Below are 24761 nucleotides of genomic sequence, written 5' to 3'. Positions count from 1 at the left end.
TCGCTCATGCCCTTGGGGGGCGGGGGGGTGTCCCTTTAAGTGCCGAACACTAACTACGAGCCCCTAAACTGCCCTCACATTCACCCTTATCCCTCACTGGGGCCCTTGTGGAGATATTGTTTCTGGTCCCAATGCCGAACCATGGCCCCTAAAACCCGCACATTATCCCTCGAACCCTCACTCATACTACACCTTAACATCCTGGCCTAACCTTAACCCCTTTCCTCAAACCTAACACGAACCCCCGAACTCCGAACCCATCCTTAACCCTGGATTTTGGTGAGCGGGGCTTGGGCAGGACGCGTCATGGCGCGAAGGGAGCGTGGCGGACGACGATGGTCGAGGCTTAAGAACGGAATGGCAGCAGCCACAGGGACGGGGAACGCGTCCAAGAGGAGTTACCACCGCCGTGGAGGAGACGGCGGTGGAGCAGGCGGCCACTGATGTGTGTGGATCGTTCCAGGGCAGGGATCGTGAGAGGCAGCGGCTTGGGCAGGAGACGTTCATCCAGCAGTGGATTGACCACGGCCAATGATGTTCGGAATTCCGAGTAAGGTGCTGGGTAGACTCCAGCTCGTTGAGAATGCAGCTGCTAGAGCCTTGAAGCGAGCACGTTTCAGGAGCTCATCACGCACCTGCTCGTTTGTCCTTATAGCTGGCTACCAGTCAAGTCCCGAGTGGACTGTGAGACGCTGCTGCTGACCTACAAGGAACTCTGGGTTCGCCCTGCAATATTTACAGGAACCGATCCGTGTTTACTCTCCAACGAGCTCCCTGAGGGCTATCGGATCACCGCCTTCTAAGGACTCCGAGGTCAAGGCTCATTTTCTGGGGTGATCGGCTTTTGCCAATGCAGCCCCCAAGCTTTGGAACTATTTTCTTCTGCTAATAAGACAATCGGAGTCGTTATATATTTATTTAATCGTGTCTTTTACCCCCTGCGTAGTTCTGGCCGTTTACCCTGTGCAGGTTCTATTTTATTTCCTGGCTTTCCATTGGTGGGATCTACGGATGAAATGCGCCACTTTACAAATAGTAACGTATTGTTATTATGACGATGACGCTGATGTTCCTTTCCGAGTGGCGGACTCATGGCGTTGTGTCCGGGTGGTGCGTGCCGTGGGCTGCAGCCTCATGCGTGCACACGCGGGGGGGGCCCGTGGCCGCCTACGCCGAGCTGGTGGAGCGCGGGGAGCTGAGGGCCGACGAGCAGCAGCGGGCGGTGGTGGGCCGGCTGCAGGGGCTGCACGACGCACTGAGGGGGTACAGTCCCCCACAGCCGGGGATGTGGGCACAGGTAGTGGGGGTGGGGTGGGGGGCGGTCCTCAGGGCCGCGTAGCGTCGGCGCAGGTGTCACACAGGTGTCGGTGTGACCCAGCATCACACAGGTGTCACACCTGTGTCACACCTGTGACGACGTCACACAGGTGTCACACAGCATCACATAGGTGTGCACACACTCTCACTGCGCACTTGCTCACTATCCCTAACAAGTTGTGGGTGTGATTGTGTTTGTCTTTGGGGGTTTGTCTCAGCTGATGTCGGCTCCAACTCCGCCCGTGAAAGGGATTTACATTCACGGTGACGTCGGTGGGTTCCCCCTCGCACCACACCAGGCTGTTCCATACTGCACCCCACCGCACAGCACCACACCGTTAGCTGGGTTCCCGATTGTGTGAAGGCAAAATAATTCCCTTTTTCCACTGCACAATTGAGCCATGCTTGGGCCGTGCCGAGCTTGCGATGCGTGTGCTGCGTGGTGGCAGGCACAGGCAAGACGATGCTCATGGACCTCTTCTTCTCGCACGTGGAGGTGGAGAGGAAGTGCCGCGTCCACTTCCACTCGTTCATGCTCGACATCCACAGCCGTGAGCTCCCCGCTCGCCCACGCGCTCCCCATGCACCTCCGCCCCCGCTCGCCCGCACGCTCCCTGCACTTTCCCCCACTCACCCCCACGCTCCCTGAATTCTCCCCGCTCGCCCGCACGCTCCCCGGGCTCCCCCCTCCACTTGCCCGCATGTGTGTAGGTACAGAGTAAGTATATGGAAGGGCAATCGCTACGTACAGTGATGCAGGCCCTGTCGGAGTTGTGCGCAGTCGAGGGCAGGGCAGCAAACGCTATTTCTGTTGTGTACTTTACCCGTGTCTCCCCCCGCGTCCCTGTGCCTCCCCCCGGGTTCCCCCGTGCCACCTACCACCCCCCCACCCCCCCCACTCCCATACCCCCATTGCAGGGATACACCGGCTGAAGCGCACTCTGCCAGTGCGGCGCGTGGGCCGCATGGCGACTGCGTACGACCCCATTGCGCCCGTGGCGGCGCTCATCAGCCAAGACACGCACCTGCTGTGCTTCGACGAGTTTCAGGTGCCCCTCCTTCTCCTCGCCCCTTCATTGCTCCTCCTTGCAGCGTCTCCACCCTCCTCCTCACTTCTCCTGACTCCTCCATACTCCTGCAAGCTACTCCTTGCTTTTTCAAACTTTTCCAGACTCGCACAGACCACCCGCAAGCTCACAGAGACCCACGACTCACACAGAAATATGCAGTCTCACCCGAGACCCACGGACTCGCACAGAGGCCAATGGACTCACAGAGACCCACGGACTTGCACAGAGACCCGTAGTCTCACACAGAGACCCACAGACTTACGTGGATGCCACTATGCTGCAGGTGACCGACATTGCGGATGCCATGATCCTGAAGCAGCTGTTTGAGAACCTGTTCCGCCTCGGCGTGGTGATGGTGGCCACCTCCAACCGCCCGCCCGACGGTAGCGCACACCCCACCGGCACCGGCCGCGAGCGCACGAGCACTCTGCTACAACTACCACCGGCACCACTACCACCACCACTATCATCCCCACCACTATCATCCCCACCACTATCATCCCCACCACTATCATCCCCACCACCAATGTGTTTGGAACGCAGCCATCATGCTGCACATTCGCAGCAGCGTTCAATCTACGCTGACATTTAAAGTCTCCCACCCTTCTGTTAACAGCCCCACCCTCTCCTGAAGGCCCCACCCCTCTCTTGAAGGCCCCACCCCTCTCCTGAAGGCCCCACCTCTGTCTTGAAGGCCCCACCTCTCTCCTGAAAGCCGCACCTCTCTCGCCCGGTTTTTGAGCGACACCGAGCTCGGCTCCGCGCCACAGGGTTACAGTCGCTTGTGCCCGTGAAACATCGTGTGCTTTTATACATGTTGGTAATTACTGTGATGAAAGCATTAATCTGCTTGGCACAACACTCTCAACTCTAATCTGCAAGCCTAAATTTCAGCTTCCTAACAACTGATAGGTCTATAGACGTGGTATTAGACAGTGGCCAGGCTGGTACCTTCACCGTTTGCTCTGGCCTTCCGCAAGATCTCTGCGTCGTCTCCCAACGTTACTCCTCCGCCTTGTTACCATCGAACAAAGACGGTCACTGCATCGTGTGCTTTCAGATGAGCTTCAACAGCCGTCTGTAACTCTCTTCCCTGCAGATATTATGAAGCCACTGGAGCTATGCACTTTAAATTATCTATATTGAAAACTAATTTCTTTAGAACTGCTTTATGTGTTTAGGTTGTTGTCCTTCCCCCACACCTCCGATTAGCACAGTTGGCTACGTACGATGCGAAATAAATTATACATACATTACCAACTCGTCTCCCACTCACAATGGGAGCCACTTCCTTGGCAGATGACGGCGCCCTTCGTGGCATCGTACTCCATAACAACCTCTGCGCGCATTCAGCGATGACCATAACCACGTAGGGCTGGCCAATCCACAGCTCCTCCTGAATCGTCTGATGCTTTGATAGTCTTATCAACAGATAAACCACGACTCGGCTTGGCACAGTAATCTCTTTTGAGCTTGCCGTGGAGCGGCGGTGTCACTCATCTGGCTATGGAGAAGTCTGCTTTTATTCTCCGTACCAAGGCCTTATAACTTATCACTGCTGCTACGCGCAGTACAGATTCGGCAACAGCTGGAATCCTCCTGCTGCTGGTGCTCTCAGAACTGGGGTGGAGCACCCGGCTCCCACCTCACTCAACCACCGGATAGAGGTCGGGGTAAATCGACGGTCAGGTCGACGGATGATCCAGCACTCGCTGATTTACTCGGTAGTGGGGATAGCAGTGGTGGTGGGGAGAGCGGTGATGGTGGTGGGGAGAGCGGCGGTGGTGGAGGTGGTGGTGGGGAGAGCAGTGGTGGTGCTGGTGGTTGGTGGTGGGGAGAGCGGTGGTAGTGGTGGTGGGGAGAGCGGTGGCGGTGGTGGTGGGGAGAGCGGTGGTGGTGGTGGTGGGGAGAGCGGTGGTGGTGGTGGTGGGGAGAGCGGTGGCGGTGGTGGTGGGGAGAGCGGTGGCGGTGGTGGTGGGGAGAGCGGTGGTGGTGGTGGTGGGGAGAGTGGTAGTGGTGGTGGTGGGGAGAGCGGTGGCGGTGGTGGTGGGGAGAGTGGTGGTGGTGGTGGTGGGGAGAGCGGTGGTGGTGGGGAGAGCGGTGGCGGTGGTGGTGGGGAGAGCGGTGGCGGTGGTGGTGGGGAGAGCGGTGGTGGTGGTGGTGGGGAGTGCGCTGGTGGTGGTGGTGGGGAGAGTGGTAGTGGTGGTGGTGGGGAGAGTGGTGGTGGTGGTGGTGGGGAGAGCGGTGGTGGTGGTTGTGGGGAGAGTGGTAGTGGTGGTGGTGGTGGGGAGAGTGGTGGTGGTGGTGGTGGGGAGAGCGGTGGTGGTGGTGGTGGGGAGAGTGGTAGTGGTGGTGGTGGGGAGAGTGGTGGTGGTGGTGGTGGGGAGAGCGGTGGTGGTGGTGGTGGGGAGAGTGGTAGTGGTGGTGGTGGGGAGAGTGGTGGTGGTGGTGGTGGTGGTGATGGTGGTGGGGAGAGCGGTGGTGGTGGTGGAGAGCGATGGTGGTGGTGGGGAGAGCGGTGGTGGTGGTGGTGGGAAGAGTGGTAGTGGTGGTGGTGGTGGTGGGGAGAGCGGTGGTGGTGGTTGGGGTCCTACCGGCCCGGAGTGGTTGCTGGAGTTGGCGCCGTGTGTTTGTCCCAGACCTGTACAAGCACGGCCTGCAGAGGGTCAACTTCCTCCCCTTCATCGGCGTTCTCAAGGTGAGGGGCAGCGCCGGCCTCCTGCGTGCCGAGAGACTCTGATGCGGTCAACTCCAGAGGGTGACTCGGTCAACTCCACAGGGTGACTCGGTGAACTCTCTGACATGGGCTGTATGTGGGTTGTGTGTGTGCAGGCTCAGTGTTTGTGGTGGGGAGCAGTGGCACAGTGGTTAGCGCACTGCTCTCCGGTTAACGTCGGTAATGAGTAAATTAACCTGTCCTGGGCCTCCCCTAGTTTGAATCGGCCTTAAATTAATACCCGGCACTGTGTGCGTGTGCGTGTATAAACATGGACAAAGGCGGCCGGGTGTGGCCTGGCCACACCACCCCTCGTACGCCAGAGGTGCTGCTCGCGAACAACATTTGCCTCAAGAAGCCTGTCAGGGGCTACACGGGGGATGTCTGTGTGCGCGTGCGCAGGCTCACTGTGAGTGCATACAGCTGGACTCGGGCATCGACTACCGCCAGCACGGCCAGCCTGCCACCGGGAAGCTCTACTTCCTGTGAGGCCTCCAGCCACAGCACACCGCACGGCACGGCGTGTTCCACGTTTATACGAGCTTTCCAAATAAACGCGTCCGGCAGTTCACCGGTATTGGGTTGGAAGGGAGCCCGCGTCGGCTCCGGTCACCGCCCGCATGCTGACCGCCGCGTCTCTCGCCACGCGCAGGACGGGCGACGCGGACGCGGACGAGCGGCTGGACTCGCTGTTCGACGAGCTCGCCTACTCGCAGAACGACAGTGAGCGCCGCCCCCCCATGCAATCCCGCCTGCGCCACTGCGATGCACGGCCGCGGCGTGCGCCTCGTGCCGTGACCTCTGCTGTCGTGCCGGGATTATGCCGGAGTGTCTTGTGCCGTGCGCCATGATTGACATGATCTTCATGATTTCCCTGTGATTTATTCTGATTTGCGTGGGCACGTGACGTAATTTTGCAAAAAAAAAATTGCTATTTCACCGTGGTATTTGTCCGTGATGTCACCATGCTGTCGCCATGGTTTCGCCGTGACGTGCCGTGTGCAGTCCCGCGTCCGCGTCTCCTCCGCGTGGGCTGCAGGGAGCTGCGCTTGAGACGCGCTTGCGGTGACGTTGCCGACTGCACCTTCTCCGAGCTGTGCGACCGGGTGAGTGAGCGGTGAGTGAGCGGTGAGTGAGCGGTGAGTGCCCTGTGATTGATTGACCGTGTGGTGAGTGAGTGAGTGAGCGAGCGAGCGAGTGAGCAAGTGTTGAGTGGCCTGTGAGTGGTGAGTGCCCTATGAGTGGTGAGTGAGTGAGCGGTGAGTGCCCTGTGAGTGAGTGAGTGGTGAGTGCCCCGTGATTGATTGACCGAGTGGTGAGTGAGTGGTGAGTGAGTGGTGAGTGCCCTGTGAGTGCTGAGTGAGTGGTGAGTGCCCCGTGATTGATTGACCGAGTGGTGAGTGAGTGAGTGGTGAGTGCCCTGTGAGTGGTGAGTGCCCTGTGAGTGGTGAGTGCCCTGTGAGTGAGTGAGTGGTGAGTGCCCTGTGAGTGAGTGAGTGAGTGAGTGGTGAGTGAGTGGTGAGTGAGTGGTGAGTGAGTGGTGAGTGCCCTGTGAGTGAGTGAGTGAGTGAGTGAGTGGTGAGTGCCTTGTGAGTGAGTGAGTGAGTGGTGAGTGAGTGGTGAGTGAGTGGTGAGTGCCCTGTGAGTGAGTGGTGGGTGAGTGGTGAGTGAGTGGTGAGTGCCTTGTGAGTGGTGAGTGAGTGGTGAGTGCCCTGTGAGTGAGTGAGTGGTGAGTGAGTGGTGAGTGCCTTGTGAGTGAGTGGTGAGTGAGTGGTGAGTGCCCTGTGAGTGAGTGGTGAGTGCCCTGTGAGTGAGTGGTGAGTGAGTGGTGAGTGCCCTGTGAGTGGTGAGTAAGTGGTGAGTGAGTGGTGAGTGCCCTGTGAGTGGTGAGTGCCCTGTGAGTGAGTGGTGAGTGAGTGGTGAGTGAGTGAGTGGTGAGTGCCTTGTGAGTGAGTGGTGAGTGGTGAGTGAGTGGTGAGTGCCCTGTGAGTGGTGAGTGCCCTGTGAGTGAGTGGGTGAGTGAGCGAGCAAGTGGTGAGTGCCCTGTGAGTGGTGAGTGAGTGGTGAGTGACAGGTGAGTGCCCTGTGAGTGAGTGAGTGGGTGAGTGAGTGGTAAGTGCCCCTTGAGCGAGTGGTGAGTGAGTGAGCGAGTGCCCTGGCGTGTGTCCCCGTCTCAGCCCCTGGGAGCGAGCGATTACCTGGAGCTGTGTCGCCACTTCCGCACGGTGTTCGTGCGGCGCGTCCCGCGACTCACGCTGGCGCAGCGCACGCAGGCGCGGCGATTCATCACCCTCGTGGACACGCTTTACGACGCCAAGGTCTCCTACACCACCACTACACCACCGCTACACCATCGCTACACCATCGCTACACCACCGCTACACCACCGCTACACCACCACACCACCGCCACACCACCGCTACACCACCGCTACACCACCACTACACCACCACTACACCACTACACCACCGCCACACCACCGCTACACCACCACTACACCACCACAGCACCACGGCCACACCACCACTACATCACCGCTACTCCACCACTACACCACTACTACACCACCGCTACACCACCACTACACCACCACAGCACCACTACAGGACCACCACTACACCACCACTACACCACTACACCGCCACACCACCGCCACACCACCGCCACACCACGGCTACCCCACCACTACACCACCACTACACCACTGCACCACCACTGCACCACCACTACACCACCACAGCACCACCACTACACCACCACTACACCACCACAGCACCACCGCTATACCACCGCTACACCACTACTACACCACCGCTACACCACCACTACACCACCACAGCACCACCACAGCACCACCACTACACCACCACTACACCACCACACCACCGCCACACCACCGCCACACCACCACTACACCACCACAGCACCACCACTACACCACCACTACACCGCCACACCACCGCCACACCACCACAGCACCACCACAGCACCACCACTACACCACCACTACACCACCACAGCACCACCACTACACCACCACCACTACACCACCACAGCACCACCACTACACCACCACTACACCACCACAGCACCACCACTACACCACCACAGCACCACCACTACACCACCACTACACCACCACAGCACCACCACTACACCACCACTACACCACCACAGCACCACCGCTACACCACCGCGACACCACCACTAGACCTCTACACCACCACTACACCACCACTACACCACCGCCACACCACCACCACACTACCGCTTCACTACCGCTACACCACCGCTACACCACCACTACACCACCACTAGACCTCTACACCACCACTACACCACCACTACACCACCGCTACACCACCACTACACCATCACGACACCACCACTACACCACCACTACACCACCACACCACCGCCACTACACCACCACTACACCACCACTACACCATCACGACACCACCACTACACCACCACTACACCACCACACCACCGCCACAACACCACTACACCACCGCTACACCACCACTACACCACCACTACACCACTACACCACCGCCACACCACCGCTACACCACCGCTACACCACCACTACACCACCACAGCACCATGGCCACACCACCGCTACACCACCACTACACCACTACTACACCACCGCTACACCACCACTACACCACCACAGCACCACCACTACACCACCACTACACCACCACTACACCACTACACCGCCACACCACCGCCACACCACCGCCACACCACTGCTACCCCACCACTACACCACCACTACACCACCACTACACCACCACTACACCACCACAGCACCACCGCTACACCACCACTAGACCTCTACACCACCGCCACACCACCACCACACTACCACCACACTACCGCTTCACCACCGCTACACCACCGCCACACCACCGCCACACCACCGCCACACCACCGCTACACCACCGCTACACCACCACTACACCACCACACAACCACAGCACCACCACAGCACCACCACAGCACCACCACAGCACCACCACAGCACCACCACTACACCACCACTACACCATCACGACACCACCACTACACCACCACTACACCACCACACCACCACCACTACACCACCGCTACACCATCACGACACCACCACTACACCACCGCTACACCACCGCTACACCACCACTACACCATCACGACACCACCACTACACCACCACTACACCACCACACCACTGCCACTACACCACCACTACACCATCACGACACCACCACTACACCACCACTACACCACCACACCACCGCCACACCACCGCTACACCACCACTACACCACCACTACACCGCTACACCACCGCCACACCACCGCTACACCACCACTACCCCACCACTACACCACCACTACACCACCACCCCACCGCCACACCACCGCTACACCACCGCTACACCACCACTACACCGCCACACCACCGCTACACCACCGCCACACCACCGCTACACCACCACTACACCACCACACCACCGCCACACCACCGCTACACCACCGCCACACCACCACTACACCACCACTACACCACCACTACACCACTACACCACCGCCACACCACCGCTACTCCACCACTACACCACCACTACACCGCTACACCACCGCCACACCACCGCTACACCACTACTACCCCACCACTACACCACCACTACACCACCACACCACCGCCACACCACCGCTACACCACCGCTACACCACCACTACACCACCACTACACCACCACTACACCGCCACACCACCGCTACACCACCGCCACACCACCGCTACACCACCGCCACACCACCGCTACACCACCGCCACACCACCACTACACCACCACTACACCACTACACCACCGCCACACCACCGCTACACCACTGCCACACCACCACTACACCACCACTACACCGCTACACCACCGCCACACCACCGCTACACCACCGCTACACCACCGCTACACCACCACTACACCGCCACACCACCGCTACACCACCGCCACACCACCACTACACCACCACTACACCACCACTACACCATCACGACACCACCACTACACCACCACTACACCACCACACCACCACCACTACACCACCGCTACACCATCACGACACCACCACTACACCACCGCTACACCACCGCTACACCACCACTACACCATCACGACACCACCACTACACCACCACTACACCACCACACCACTGCCACTACACCACCACTACACCATCACGACACCACCACTACACCACCACTACACCACCACACCACCGCCACACCACCGCTACACCACCACTACACCACCACTACACCGCTACACCACCGCCACACCACCGCTACACCACCACTACCCCACCACTACACCACCACTACACCGCCACACCACCGCTACACCACCGCTACACCACCACTACACCGCCACACCACCGCTACACCACCGCCACACCACCGCTACACCACCACTACACCACCACACCACCGCCACACCACCGCTACACCACCGCCACACCACCACTACACCACCACAACACCACCACTACACCACTACACCACCGCCACACCACCGCTACTCCACCACTACACCACCACTACACCGCTACACCACCGCCACACCACCGCTACACCACCACTACCCCACCACTACACCACCACTACACCACCACACCACCGCCACACCACCGCTACACCACCGCTACACCACCACTACACCACCACTACACCACCACTACACCGCCACACCACCGCTACACCACCGCCACACCACCGCTACACCACCGCCACACCACCGCTACACCACCGCCACACCACCACTACACCACCACTACACCACTACTCCACCGCCACACCACCGCTACACCACTGCCACACCACCACTACACCACCACTACACCGCTACACCACCGCCACACCACCGCTACACCACCGCTACACCACCGCCACACCACCGCTACACCACCGCCACACCACCGCTACACCACCGCCACACCACCACTACACCACCACTACACCACTACACCACCGCCACACCACCGCTACACCACTGCCACACCACCACTACACCACCACTACACCGCTACACCACCGCCACACCACCGCTACACCACCACTACACCGCCACACCACCGCTACACCACCGCCACACCACCACAACACCACCACTACACCACTACACCGCCACACCACCGCCACACCACCGCCACACCACTGCTACCCCACCACTACACCACTACTACACCACCGCTACACCACCACTACACCACCACACCACCACCACTACACCACCGCTACACCATCACGACACCACCACTACACCACCGCTACACCACCGCTACACCACCACTACACCATCACGACACCACCACTACACCACCACTACACCACCACACCACTGCCACTACACCACCACTACACCATCACGACACCACCACTACACCACCACTACACCACCACACCACCGCCACACCACCGCTACACCACCACTACACCACCACTACACCGCTACACCACCGCCACACCACCGCTACACCACCACTACCCCACCACTACACCACCACTACACCACCACCCCACCGCCACACCACCGCTACACCACCGCTACACCACCACTACACCGCCACACCACCGCTACACCACCGCCACACCACCGCTACACCACCACTACACCACCACACCACCGCCACACCACCGCTACACCACCGCCACAGCACCACTACACCACCACTACACCACCACTACACCATCACGACACCACCACTACACCACCACTACACCACCACACCACCACCACTACACCACCGCTACACCATCACGACACCACCACTACACCACCGCTACACCACCGCTACACCACCACTACACCATCACGACACCACCACTACACCACCACTACACCACCACACCACTGCCACTACACCACCACTACACCATCACGACACCACCACTACACCACCACTACACCACCACACCACCGCCACACCACCGCTACACCACCACTACACCACCACTACACCGCTACACCACCGCCACACCACCGCTACACCACCACTACCCCACCACTACACCACCACTACACCGCCACACCACCGCTACACCACCGCTACACCACCACTACACCGCCACACCACCGCTACACCACCGCCACACCACCGCTACACCACCACTACACCACCACACCACCGCCACACCACCGCTACACCACCGCCACACCACCACTACACCACCACAACACCACCACTACACCACTACACCACCGCCACACCACCGCTACTCCACCACTACACCACCACTACACCGCTACACCACCGCCACACCACCGCTACACCACCACTACCCCACCACTACACCACCACTACACCACCACACCACCGCCACACCACCGCTACACCACCGCTACACCACCACTACACCACCACTACACCACCACTACACCGCCACACCACCGCTACACCACCGCCACACCACCGCTACACCACCGCCACACCACCGCTACACCACCGCCACACCACCACTACACCACCACTACACCACTACTCCACCGCCACACCACCGCTACACCACTGCCACACCACCACTACACCACCACTACACCGCTACACCACCGCCACACCACCGCTACACCACCGCTACACCACCGCCACACCACCGCTACACCACCGCCACACCACCGCTACACCACCGCCACACCACCACTACACCACCACTACACCACTACACCACCGCCACACCACCGCTACACCACTGCCACACCACCACTACACCACCACTACACCGCTACACCACCGCCACACCACCGCTACACCACCGCTACACCACCACTACACCGCCACACCACCGCTACACCACCGCCACACCACCACAACACCACCACTACACCACTACACCGCCACACCACCGCCACACCACCGCCACACCACTGCTACCCCACCACTACACCACTACTACACCACCGCTACACCACCACTACACCACCACACCACCACCACTACACCACCGCTACACCATCACGACACCACCACTACACCACCGCTACACCACCGCTACACCACCACTACACCATCACGACACCACCACTACACCACCACTACACCACCACACCACTGCCACTACACCACCACTACACCATCACGACACCACCACTACACCACCACTACACCACCACACCACCGCCACACCACCGCTACACCACCACTACACCACCACTACACCGCTACACCACCGCCACACCACCGCTACACCACCACTACCCCACCACTACACCACCACTACACCACCACCCCACCGCCACACCACCGCTACACCACCGCTACACCACCACTACACCGCCACACCACCGCTACACCACCGCCACACCACCGCTACACCACCACTACACCACCACACCACCGCCACACCACCGCTACACCACCGCCACAGCACCACTACACCACCACTACACCACCACTACACCACTACACCACCGCCACACCACCGCTACTCCACCACTACACCACCACTACACCGCTACACCACCGCCACACCACCGCTACACCACCACTACCCCACCACTACACCACCACTACACCACCACACCACCGCTACACCACCGCTACACCACCACTACACCACCACTACACCACCACTACACCGCCACACCACCGCTACACCACCGCCACACCACCGCTACACCACCGCCACACCACCGCTACACCACCGCCACACCACCACTACACCACCACTACACCACTACACCACCGCCACACCACCGCTACACCACTGCCACACCACCACTACACCACCACTACACCGCTACACCACCGCCACACCACCGCTACACCACCGCTACACCACCGCTACACCACCACTACACCGCCACACCACCGCTACACCACCGCCACACCACCACTACACCACCACTACACCACTACACCGCCACACCACCGCCACACCACCGCCACACCACTGCTACCCCACCACTACACCACTACTACACCACCGCTACACCACCACTACACCACCACTACACCACAGCACCACCACAGCACCACCACAGCACCACCACAGCACCACCACTACACCACCACTACACCATCACGACACCACCACTACACCACCACTACACCACCACACCACCACCACTACACCACCGCTACACCATCACGACACCACCACTACACCACCGCTACACCACCGCTACACCACCACTACACCATCACGACACCACCACTACACCACCACTACACCACCACACCACTGCCACTACACCACCACTACACCATCACGACACCACCACTACACCACCACACCACTGCCACTACACCACCACTACACCATCACGACACCACCACACCACCACTACACCACCACACCACCGCCACACCACCGCTACACCACCACTACACCACCACTACACCGCTACACCACCGCCACACCACCGCTACACCACCACTACCCCACCACTACACCACCACTACACCACCACACCACCGCCACACCACCGCTACACCACCGCTACACCACCACTACACCACCACTACACCACCACTACACCGCCACACCACCGCTACACCACCGCCACACCACCACTACACCACCACTACACCACCACACCACCGCCACACCACCGCTACACCACCGCCACACCACCACTACACCACCACTACACCACTACACCACCGCCACACCACCGCTACACCACTCCCACACCACCACTACACCACCACTACACCGCTACACCACCGCCACACCACCGCTACACCACCGCTACACCACCACTACACCGCCACACCACCGCTACACCACCGCCACACCACCACTACACCACCACTACACCACTACACCGCCACACCACCGCCACACCACCGCCACCCCACCACTACACCACCACTACACCACCGCTACACCACCACTACACCACCACTACACCACCACACCACCACAGCACCACCACAGCACCACCACAGCACCACCACAGCACCACCACTACACCACCACTACACCATCACGACACCACCGCTACACCACCACTACACCACCACACCACCACCGCTACACCACCGCTACACCATCACGACACCACCACTACACCACCGCTACACCACCGCTACACCACCACTACACCATCACGACACCACCACTACACCACCACTACACCACCACACCACTGCCACTACACCACCACTACACCATCACGACACCACCACACCACCACTACACCACCACACCACCGCCACACCACCGCTACACCACCACTACACCACCACTACACCGCTACACCACCGCCACACCACCGCTACACCACCACTACCCCACCACTACACCACCACTACACCACCACACCACCGCCACACCACCGCTACACCACCGCTACACCACCACTACACCACCACTACACCACCACTACACCGCCACACCACCGCTACACCACCGCCACACCACCACTACACCACCACTACACCACCACACCACCGCCATACCACCGCTACACCACCGCCACACCACCACTACACCACCACTACACCACTACACCACTGCCACACCACCGCTACACCACTGCCACACCACCACTACACCACCACACCACCGCCACACCACCGCTACACCACCGCTACACCACCGCTACACCACCGCTACACCACCACTACACCGCCACACCACCGCTACACCACCGCCACACCACCACTACACCACTACACCGCCACACCACCGCCACACCACCGCCACACCACCACCACACCACCGCTACCCCACCACTACACCACCACTACACCACTACACCACCACTACACCACCACTACACCACCACAGCACCATGGCCACACCACCGCTACACCACCGCTACACCACCACTACACCACTACACCGTCACACCACCGCCACACCACCGCCACACCACTGCTACCCCACCACTACACCACCACTACACCACTACACCACCACTACACCACCACTACACCACCACAGCACCACCGCTACACCACCACTAGACCTCTACACCACCGCCACACCACCACCACACTACCACCACACTACCGCTTCACCCCCGCTACACCACCGCCACACCACCGCCACACCACCGCTACACCACCGCTACACCACCACTACACCACCACACAACCACAGCACCACCACAGCACCACCACAGCACCACCACAGCACCACCACTACACCACCACTACACCATCACGACACCACCACTACACCACCACTACACCACCACACCACCACCACTACACCACCGCTACACCATCACGACACCACCACTACACCATCACGACACCACCACTACACCACCACTACACCACCACACCACTGCCACTACACCACCACTACACCATCACGACACCACCACTACACCACCACTACACCACCACACCACCGCTACACCACCACTACACCACCACTACACCGCTACACCACCGCCACACCACCGCTACACCACCACTACCCCACCACTACACCACTACACCACCGCCACACCACCGCTACACCACTGCCACACCACCACTACACCACTGCCACACCACCACTACACCACCACTACACCGCTACACCACCGCCACACCACCGCTACACCACCTGCTACACCACCGCTACACCACCACTACACCGCCACACCACCGCTACACCACCGCCACACCACCACTACACCACCACTACACCACTACACCGCCACACCACCGCCACACCACCGCCACACCACTGCTACCCCACCACTACACCACTACTACACCACCGCTACACCACCACTACACCACCACTACACCACAGCACCACCACAGCACCACCACAGCACCACCACAGCACCACCACTACACCACCACTACACCATCACGACACCACCACTACACCACCACTACACCACCACACCACCACCACTACACCACCGCTACACCATCACGACACCACCACTACACCACCGCTACACCACCGCTACACCACCACTACACCATCACGACACCACCACTACACCACCACTACACCACCACACCACTGCCACTACACCACCACTACACCATCACGACACCACCACTACACCACCACTACACCACCACACCACTGCCACTACACCACCACTACACCATCACGACACCACCACACCACCACTACACCACCACACCACCGCCACACCACCGCTACACCACCACTACACCACCACTACACCGCTACACCACCGCCACACCACCGCTACACCACCACTACCCCACCACTACACCACCACTACACCACCACACCACCGCCACACCACCGCTACACCACCGCTACACCACCACTACACCACCACTACACCACCACTACACCGCCACACCACCGCTACACCACCGCCACACCACCACTACACCACCACTACACCACCACACCACCGCCACACCACCGCTACACCACCGCCACACCACCACTACACCACCACTACACCACTACACCACCGCCACACCACCGCTACACCACTCCCACACCACCACTACACCACCACTACACCGCTACACCACCGCCACACCACCGCTACACCACCGCTACACCACCACTACACCGCCACACCACCGCTACACCACCGCCACACCACCACTACACCACCACTACACCACTACACCGCCACACCACCGCCACACCACCGCCACACCACTGCTACCCCACCACTACACCACTACTACACCACCGCTACACCACCACTACACCACCACTACACCACCACACCACCACAGCACCACCACAGCACCACCACAGCACCACCACAGCACTACCACTACACCACCACTACACCATCACGACACCACCGCTACACCACCACTACACCACCACACCACCACCGCTACACCACCGCTACACCATCACGACACCACCACTACACCACCGCTACACCACCGCTACACCACCACTACACCATCACGACACCACCACTACACCACCACTACACCACCACACCACTGCCACTACACCACCACTACACCATCACGACACCACCACACCACCACTACACCACCACACCACCGCCACACCACCGCTACACCACCACTACACCACCACTACACCGCTACACCACCGCCACACCACCGCTACACCACCACTACCCCACCACTACACCACCACTACACCACCACACCACCGCCACACCACCGCTACACCACCGCTACACCACCACTACACCACCACTACACCACCACTACACCGCCACACCACCGCTACACCACCGCCACACCACCACTACACCACCACTACACCACCACACCACCGCCATACCACCGCTACACCACCGCCACACCACCACTACACCACCACTACACCACTACACCACCACTACACCACTACACCACTGCCACACCACCGCTACACCACTGCCACACCACCACTACACCACCACACCACCGCCACACCACCGCTACACCACCGCTACACCACCGCTACACCACCGCTACACCACCACTACACCGCCACACCACCGCTACACCACCGCCACACCACCACTACACCACTACACCGCCACACCACCGCCACACCACCGCCACACCACCACCACACCACCGCTACCCCACCACTACACCACCACTACACCACTACACCACCACTACACCACCACTACACCACCACAGCACCATGGCCACACCACCGCTACACCACCGCTACACCACCACTACACCACTACACCGTCACACCACCGCCACACCACCGCCACACCACTGCTACCCCACCACTACACCACCACTACACCACTACACCACCACTACACCACCACTACACCACCACAGCACCACCGCTACACCACCACTAGACCTCTACACCACCGCCACACCACCACCACACTACCACCACACTACCGCTTCACCCCCGCTACACCACCGCCACACCACCGCCACACCACCGCTACACCACCGCTACACCACCACTACACCACCACACAACCACAGCACCACCACAGCACCACCACAGCACCACCACAGCACCACCACTACACCACCACTACACCATCACGACACCACCACTACACCACCACTACACCACCACACCACCACCACTACACCACCGCTACACCATCACGACACCACCACTACACCATCACGACACCACCACTACACCACCACTACACCACCACACCACTGCCACTACACCACCACTACACCATCACGACACCACCACTACACCACCACTACACCACCACACCACCGCTACACCACCACTACACCACCACTACACCGCTACACCACCGCCACACCACCGCTACACCACCACTACCCCACCACTACACCACTACACCACCGCCACACCACCGCTACACCACTGCCACACCACCACTACACCACCACTACACCACTACACCACCACTACACCGCTACACCACCGCCACACCACCGCTACACCACCGCTACACCACCGCTACACCACCACTACACCGCCACACCACCGCTACACCACCGCCACACCACCACTACACCACCACTACACCACTACACCGCCACACCACCGCCACACCACCGCCACACCACTGCTACCCCACCACTACACCACCACTACACCACTACACCACCACTACACCACCACAGCACCATGGCCACACCACCGCTACACCACCACTACACCACTACTACACCACCGCTACACCACCACTACACCACCACAGCACCACCACAGCACCACCACTACACCACCACTACACCACCACTACACCACTACACCGCCACACCACCACCACACCACCGCCACACCACTGCTACCCCACCACTACACCACCACTACACCACTACACCACCACTACACCACCACTACACCACCACAGCACCACCGCTACACCACCACTAGACCTCTACATCACCGCCACCCCACCACCACACTACCACCACACTACCGCTTCACCACCGCTACACCACCGCCACACCACCGCCACACCACCGCCACACCACCGCTACACCACCACTACACCACCACTACACCACCACACCACCACAGCACCACCACAGGACCACCACAGCACCACCACTACACCATCACGACACCACCACTACACCACCACTACACCACCACACCACCACCACTACACCACCGCTACACCATCACGACACCACCACTACACCACCGCTACACCACCGCTACACCACCATTACACCATCACGACACCACCACTACACCACCACTACACTACCACACCACTGCCACTACACCACCACTACACCATCACGACACCACCACTACACCACCACTACACCACCACACCACCGCCACACCACCGCTACACCACCACTACACCACCACTACACCGCTACACCACCGCCACACCACCGCTACACCACCACTACCCCACCACTACACCACCACACCACCGCCACACCACCACTACACCACCGCTACACCATCACGACACCACCACTACACCACCGCTACACCACCGCTACACCACCACTACACCATCACGACACCACCACTACACCACCACTACACCACCACACCACTGCCACTACACCACCACTACACCATCACGACACCACCACTACACCACCACTACACCACCACACCACCGCTACACCACCACTACACCACCACTACACCGCTACACCACCGCCACACCACCGCTACACCACCACTACCCCACCACTACACCACTACACCACCGCCACACCACCGCTACACCACTGCCACACCACCACTACACCACCACTACACCACTACACCACCACTACACCGCTACACCACCGCCACACCACCGCTACACCACCGCTACACCACCGCTACACCACCACTACACCGCCACACCACCGCTACACCACCGCCACACCACCACTACACCACCACTACACCACTACACCGCCACACCACCGCCACACCACCGCCACACCACTGCTACCCCACCACTACACCACCACTACACCACTACACCACCACTACACCACCACAGCACCATGGCCACACCACCGCTACACCACCACTACACCACTACTACACCACCGCTACACCACCACTACACCACCACAGCACCACCACAGCACCACCACTACACCACCACTACACCACCACTACACCACTACACCGCCACACCACCACCACACCACCGCCACACCACTGCTACCCCACCACTACACCACCACTACACCACTACACCACCACTACACCACCACTACACCACCACAGCACCACCGCTACACCACCACTAGACCTCTACACCACCGCCACCGCACCACCACACTACCACCACACTACCGCTTCACCACCGCTACACCACCGCCACACCACCGCCACACCACCGCCACACCACCGCTACACCACCACTACACCACCACTACACCACCACACCACCACAGCACCACCACAGGACCACCACAGCACCACCACTACACCATCACGACACCACCACTACACCACCACTACACCACCACACCACCACCACTACACCACCGCTACACCATCACGACACCACCACTACACCACCGCTACACCACCGCTACACCACCATTACACCATCACGACACCACCACTACACCACCACTACACCACCACACCACTGCCACTACACCACCACTACACCATCACGACACCACCACTACACCACCACTACACCACCACACCACCGCCACACCACCGCTACACCACCACTACACCACCACTACACCGCTACACCACCGCCACACCACCGCTACACCACCACTACACCACCACTACACCACCACTACACCACCACACCACCGCCATACCACCGCTACACCACCGCCACACCACCACTACACCACCACTACACCACTACACCACTGCCACACCACCGCTACACCACTGCCACACCACCACTACACCACCACTACACCGCTACACCACCGCCACACCACCGCTACACCACCGCTACACCACCGCTACACCACCGCTACACCACCACTACACCGCCACACCACCGCTACACCACCGCCACACCACCACTACACCACCACTACACCACTACACCGCCACACCACCGCCACACCACCGCCACACCACCACCACACCACTGCTACCCCACCACTACACCACCACTACACCACTACACCACCACTACACCACCACTACACCACCACTACACCACCACTACACCACCACAGCACCATGGCCACACCACCGCTACACCACCGCTACACCACCACTACACCACCACAGCACCACCACAGCACCACCACTACACCACCACTACACCACCACTACACCACTACACCGTCACACCACCGCCACACCACCGCCACACCACTGCTACCCCACCACTACACCACCACTACACCACTACACCACCACTACACCACCACTACACCACCACAGCACCACCGCTACACCACCACTAGACCTCTACACCACCGCCACACCACCACCACACTACCACCACACTACCGCTTCACCCCCGCTACACCACCGCCACACCACCGCCACACCACCGCCACACCACCGCTACACCACCGCTACACCACCACTACACCACCACACAACCACAGCACCACCACAGCACCACCACAGCACCACCACAGCACCACCACTACACCACCACTACACCATCACGACACCACCACTACACCACCACTACACCACCACACCACCACCACTACACCACCGCTACACCATCACGACACCACCACTACACCACCGCTACACCACCGCTACACCACCACTACACCATCACGACACCACCACTACACCACCACTACACCACCACACCACTGCCACTACACCACCACTACACCATCACGACACCACCACTACACCACCACTACACCACCACACCACCGCTACACCACCACTACACCACCACTACACCGCTACACCACCGCCACACCACCGCTACACCACCACTACCCCACCACTACACCACCACACCACCGCCACACCACCGCTACACCACCGCCACACCACCACTACACCACCACTACACCACCACACCACCGCCACACCACCGCTACACCACCACTACACCACTACACCACCGCCACACCACCGCTACACCACTGCCACACCACCACTACACCACCACTACACCGCTACACCACCGCCACACCACCGCTACACCACCGCTACACCACCGCTACACCACCACTACACCGCCACACCACCGCTACACCACCGCCACACCACCACTACACCACCACTACACCACTACATCGCCACACCACCGCCACACCACCGCCACACCACTGCTACCCCACCACTACACCACCACTACACCACTACACCACCACTACACCACCACAGCACCATGGCCACACCACCGCTACACCACCACTACACCACTACTACACCACCGCTACACCACCACTACACCACCACAGCACCACCACAGCACCACCACTACACCACCACTACACCACCACTACACCACTACACCGCCACACCACCACCACACCACCGCCACACCACTGCTACCCCACCACTACACCACCACTACACCACTACACCACCACTACACCACCACTACACCACCACAGCACCACCGCTACACCACCACTAGACCTCTACACCACCGCCACACCACCACCACACTACCACCACACTACCGCTTCACCACCGCTACACCACCGCCACACCACCGCCACACCACCGCTACACCACCACTACACCACCACTACACCACCACACCACCACAGCACCACCACAGGACCACCACAGCACCACCACTACACCATCACGACACCACCACTACACCACCACTACACCACCACACCACCACCACTACACCACCGCTACACCATCACGACACCACCACTACACCACCGCTACACCACCGCTACACCACCACTACACCATCACGACACCACCACTACACCACCACTACACCACCACACCACTGCCACTACACCACCACTACACCATCACGACACCACCACTACACCACCACTACACCACCACACCACCGCCACACCACCGCTACACCACCACTACACCACCACTACACCGCTACACCACCGCCACACCACCGCTACACCACCACTACCCCACCACTACACCACCACTACACCACCACACCACCGCCACACCACCGCTACACCACCGCTACACCACCACTACACCACCACTACACCACCACTACACCGCCACACCACCGCTACACCACCGCCACACCACCACTACACCACCACTATACCACCACACCACCGCCACACCACCGCTACACCACCGCCACACCACCACTACACCACCACTACACCACCGCCACACCACCGCTACACCACTGTCACACCACCACTACACCACCACTACACCGCCACACCACCGCCACACCACCGCCACACCACCGCTACACCACCACTACACCGCCACACCACCGCTACACCACCGCCACACCACCGCTACACCACCACTACACCACCACACCACCGCCACACCACCGCCACACCACCGCCACACCACCACTACACCACCACTACACCACTACACCACCGCCACACCACCGCTACTCCACCACTACACCACCACTACACCGCTACACCACCGCCACACCACCGCTACACCACCACTACCCCACCACTACACCACCACTACACCACCACACCACCGCCACACCACCGCTACACCACCGCTACACCACCACTACACCACCACTACACCGCCACACCACCGCTACACCACCGCCACACCACCGCTACACCACCGCCACACCACCGCTACACCACCGCCACACCACCACTACACCACCACTACACCACTACACCACCGCCACACCACCGCTACTCCACCACTACACCACCACTA

At 60.2% G+C, this 24761-nt stretch overlaps 1 protein-coding gene across 2 annotated transcripts in view; it reads left to right on the top strand.

The window, feature by feature from the left end:
- AFG1L (AFG1 like ATPase) overlaps positions 1–24761 on the top strand; it is a 37095-nt gene that overhangs the window by 447 nt on the left and 11887 nt on the right. The window contains exons 2-11 of one of the 2 annotated variants that reach the window (XM_078618365.1): positions 1131–1297; positions 1536–1590; positions 1767–1868; positions 2236–2366; positions 2671–2770; positions 5027–5085; positions 5506–5588; positions 5756–5826; positions 6109–6209; positions 7281–7421. In XM_078618365.1, the coding sequence (XP_078474491.1) occupies positions 1131–1297; positions 1536–1590; positions 1767–1868; positions 2236–2366; positions 2671–2770; positions 5027–5085; positions 5506–5588; positions 5756–5826; positions 6109–6209; positions 7281–7421 (1010 nt within the window). Of the gene's footprint in view, positions 1–5; positions 1298–1535; positions 1591–1766; positions 1869–2235; positions 2367–2670; positions 2771–5026; positions 5086–5505; positions 5589–5755; positions 5827–6108; positions 6210–7280; positions 7422–24761 lie in introns of those variants that run through there. The other variant, XM_078618364.1, reaches the window with a different exon arrangement.

Source organism: Lampetra planeri, chromosome 57 (assembly GCF_965212315.1).
Source record: "Lampetra planeri chromosome 57, kcLamPlan1.2.h2, whole genome shotgun sequence".
NCBI lineage: Eukaryota > Metazoa > Chordata > Hyperoartia > Petromyzontiformes > Petromyzontidae > Lampetra > Lampetra planeri.
The sequence above is the reverse complement of the archived record's forward strand: the minus strand, read 5'-3'. Positions and strand labels throughout refer to the sequence as shown.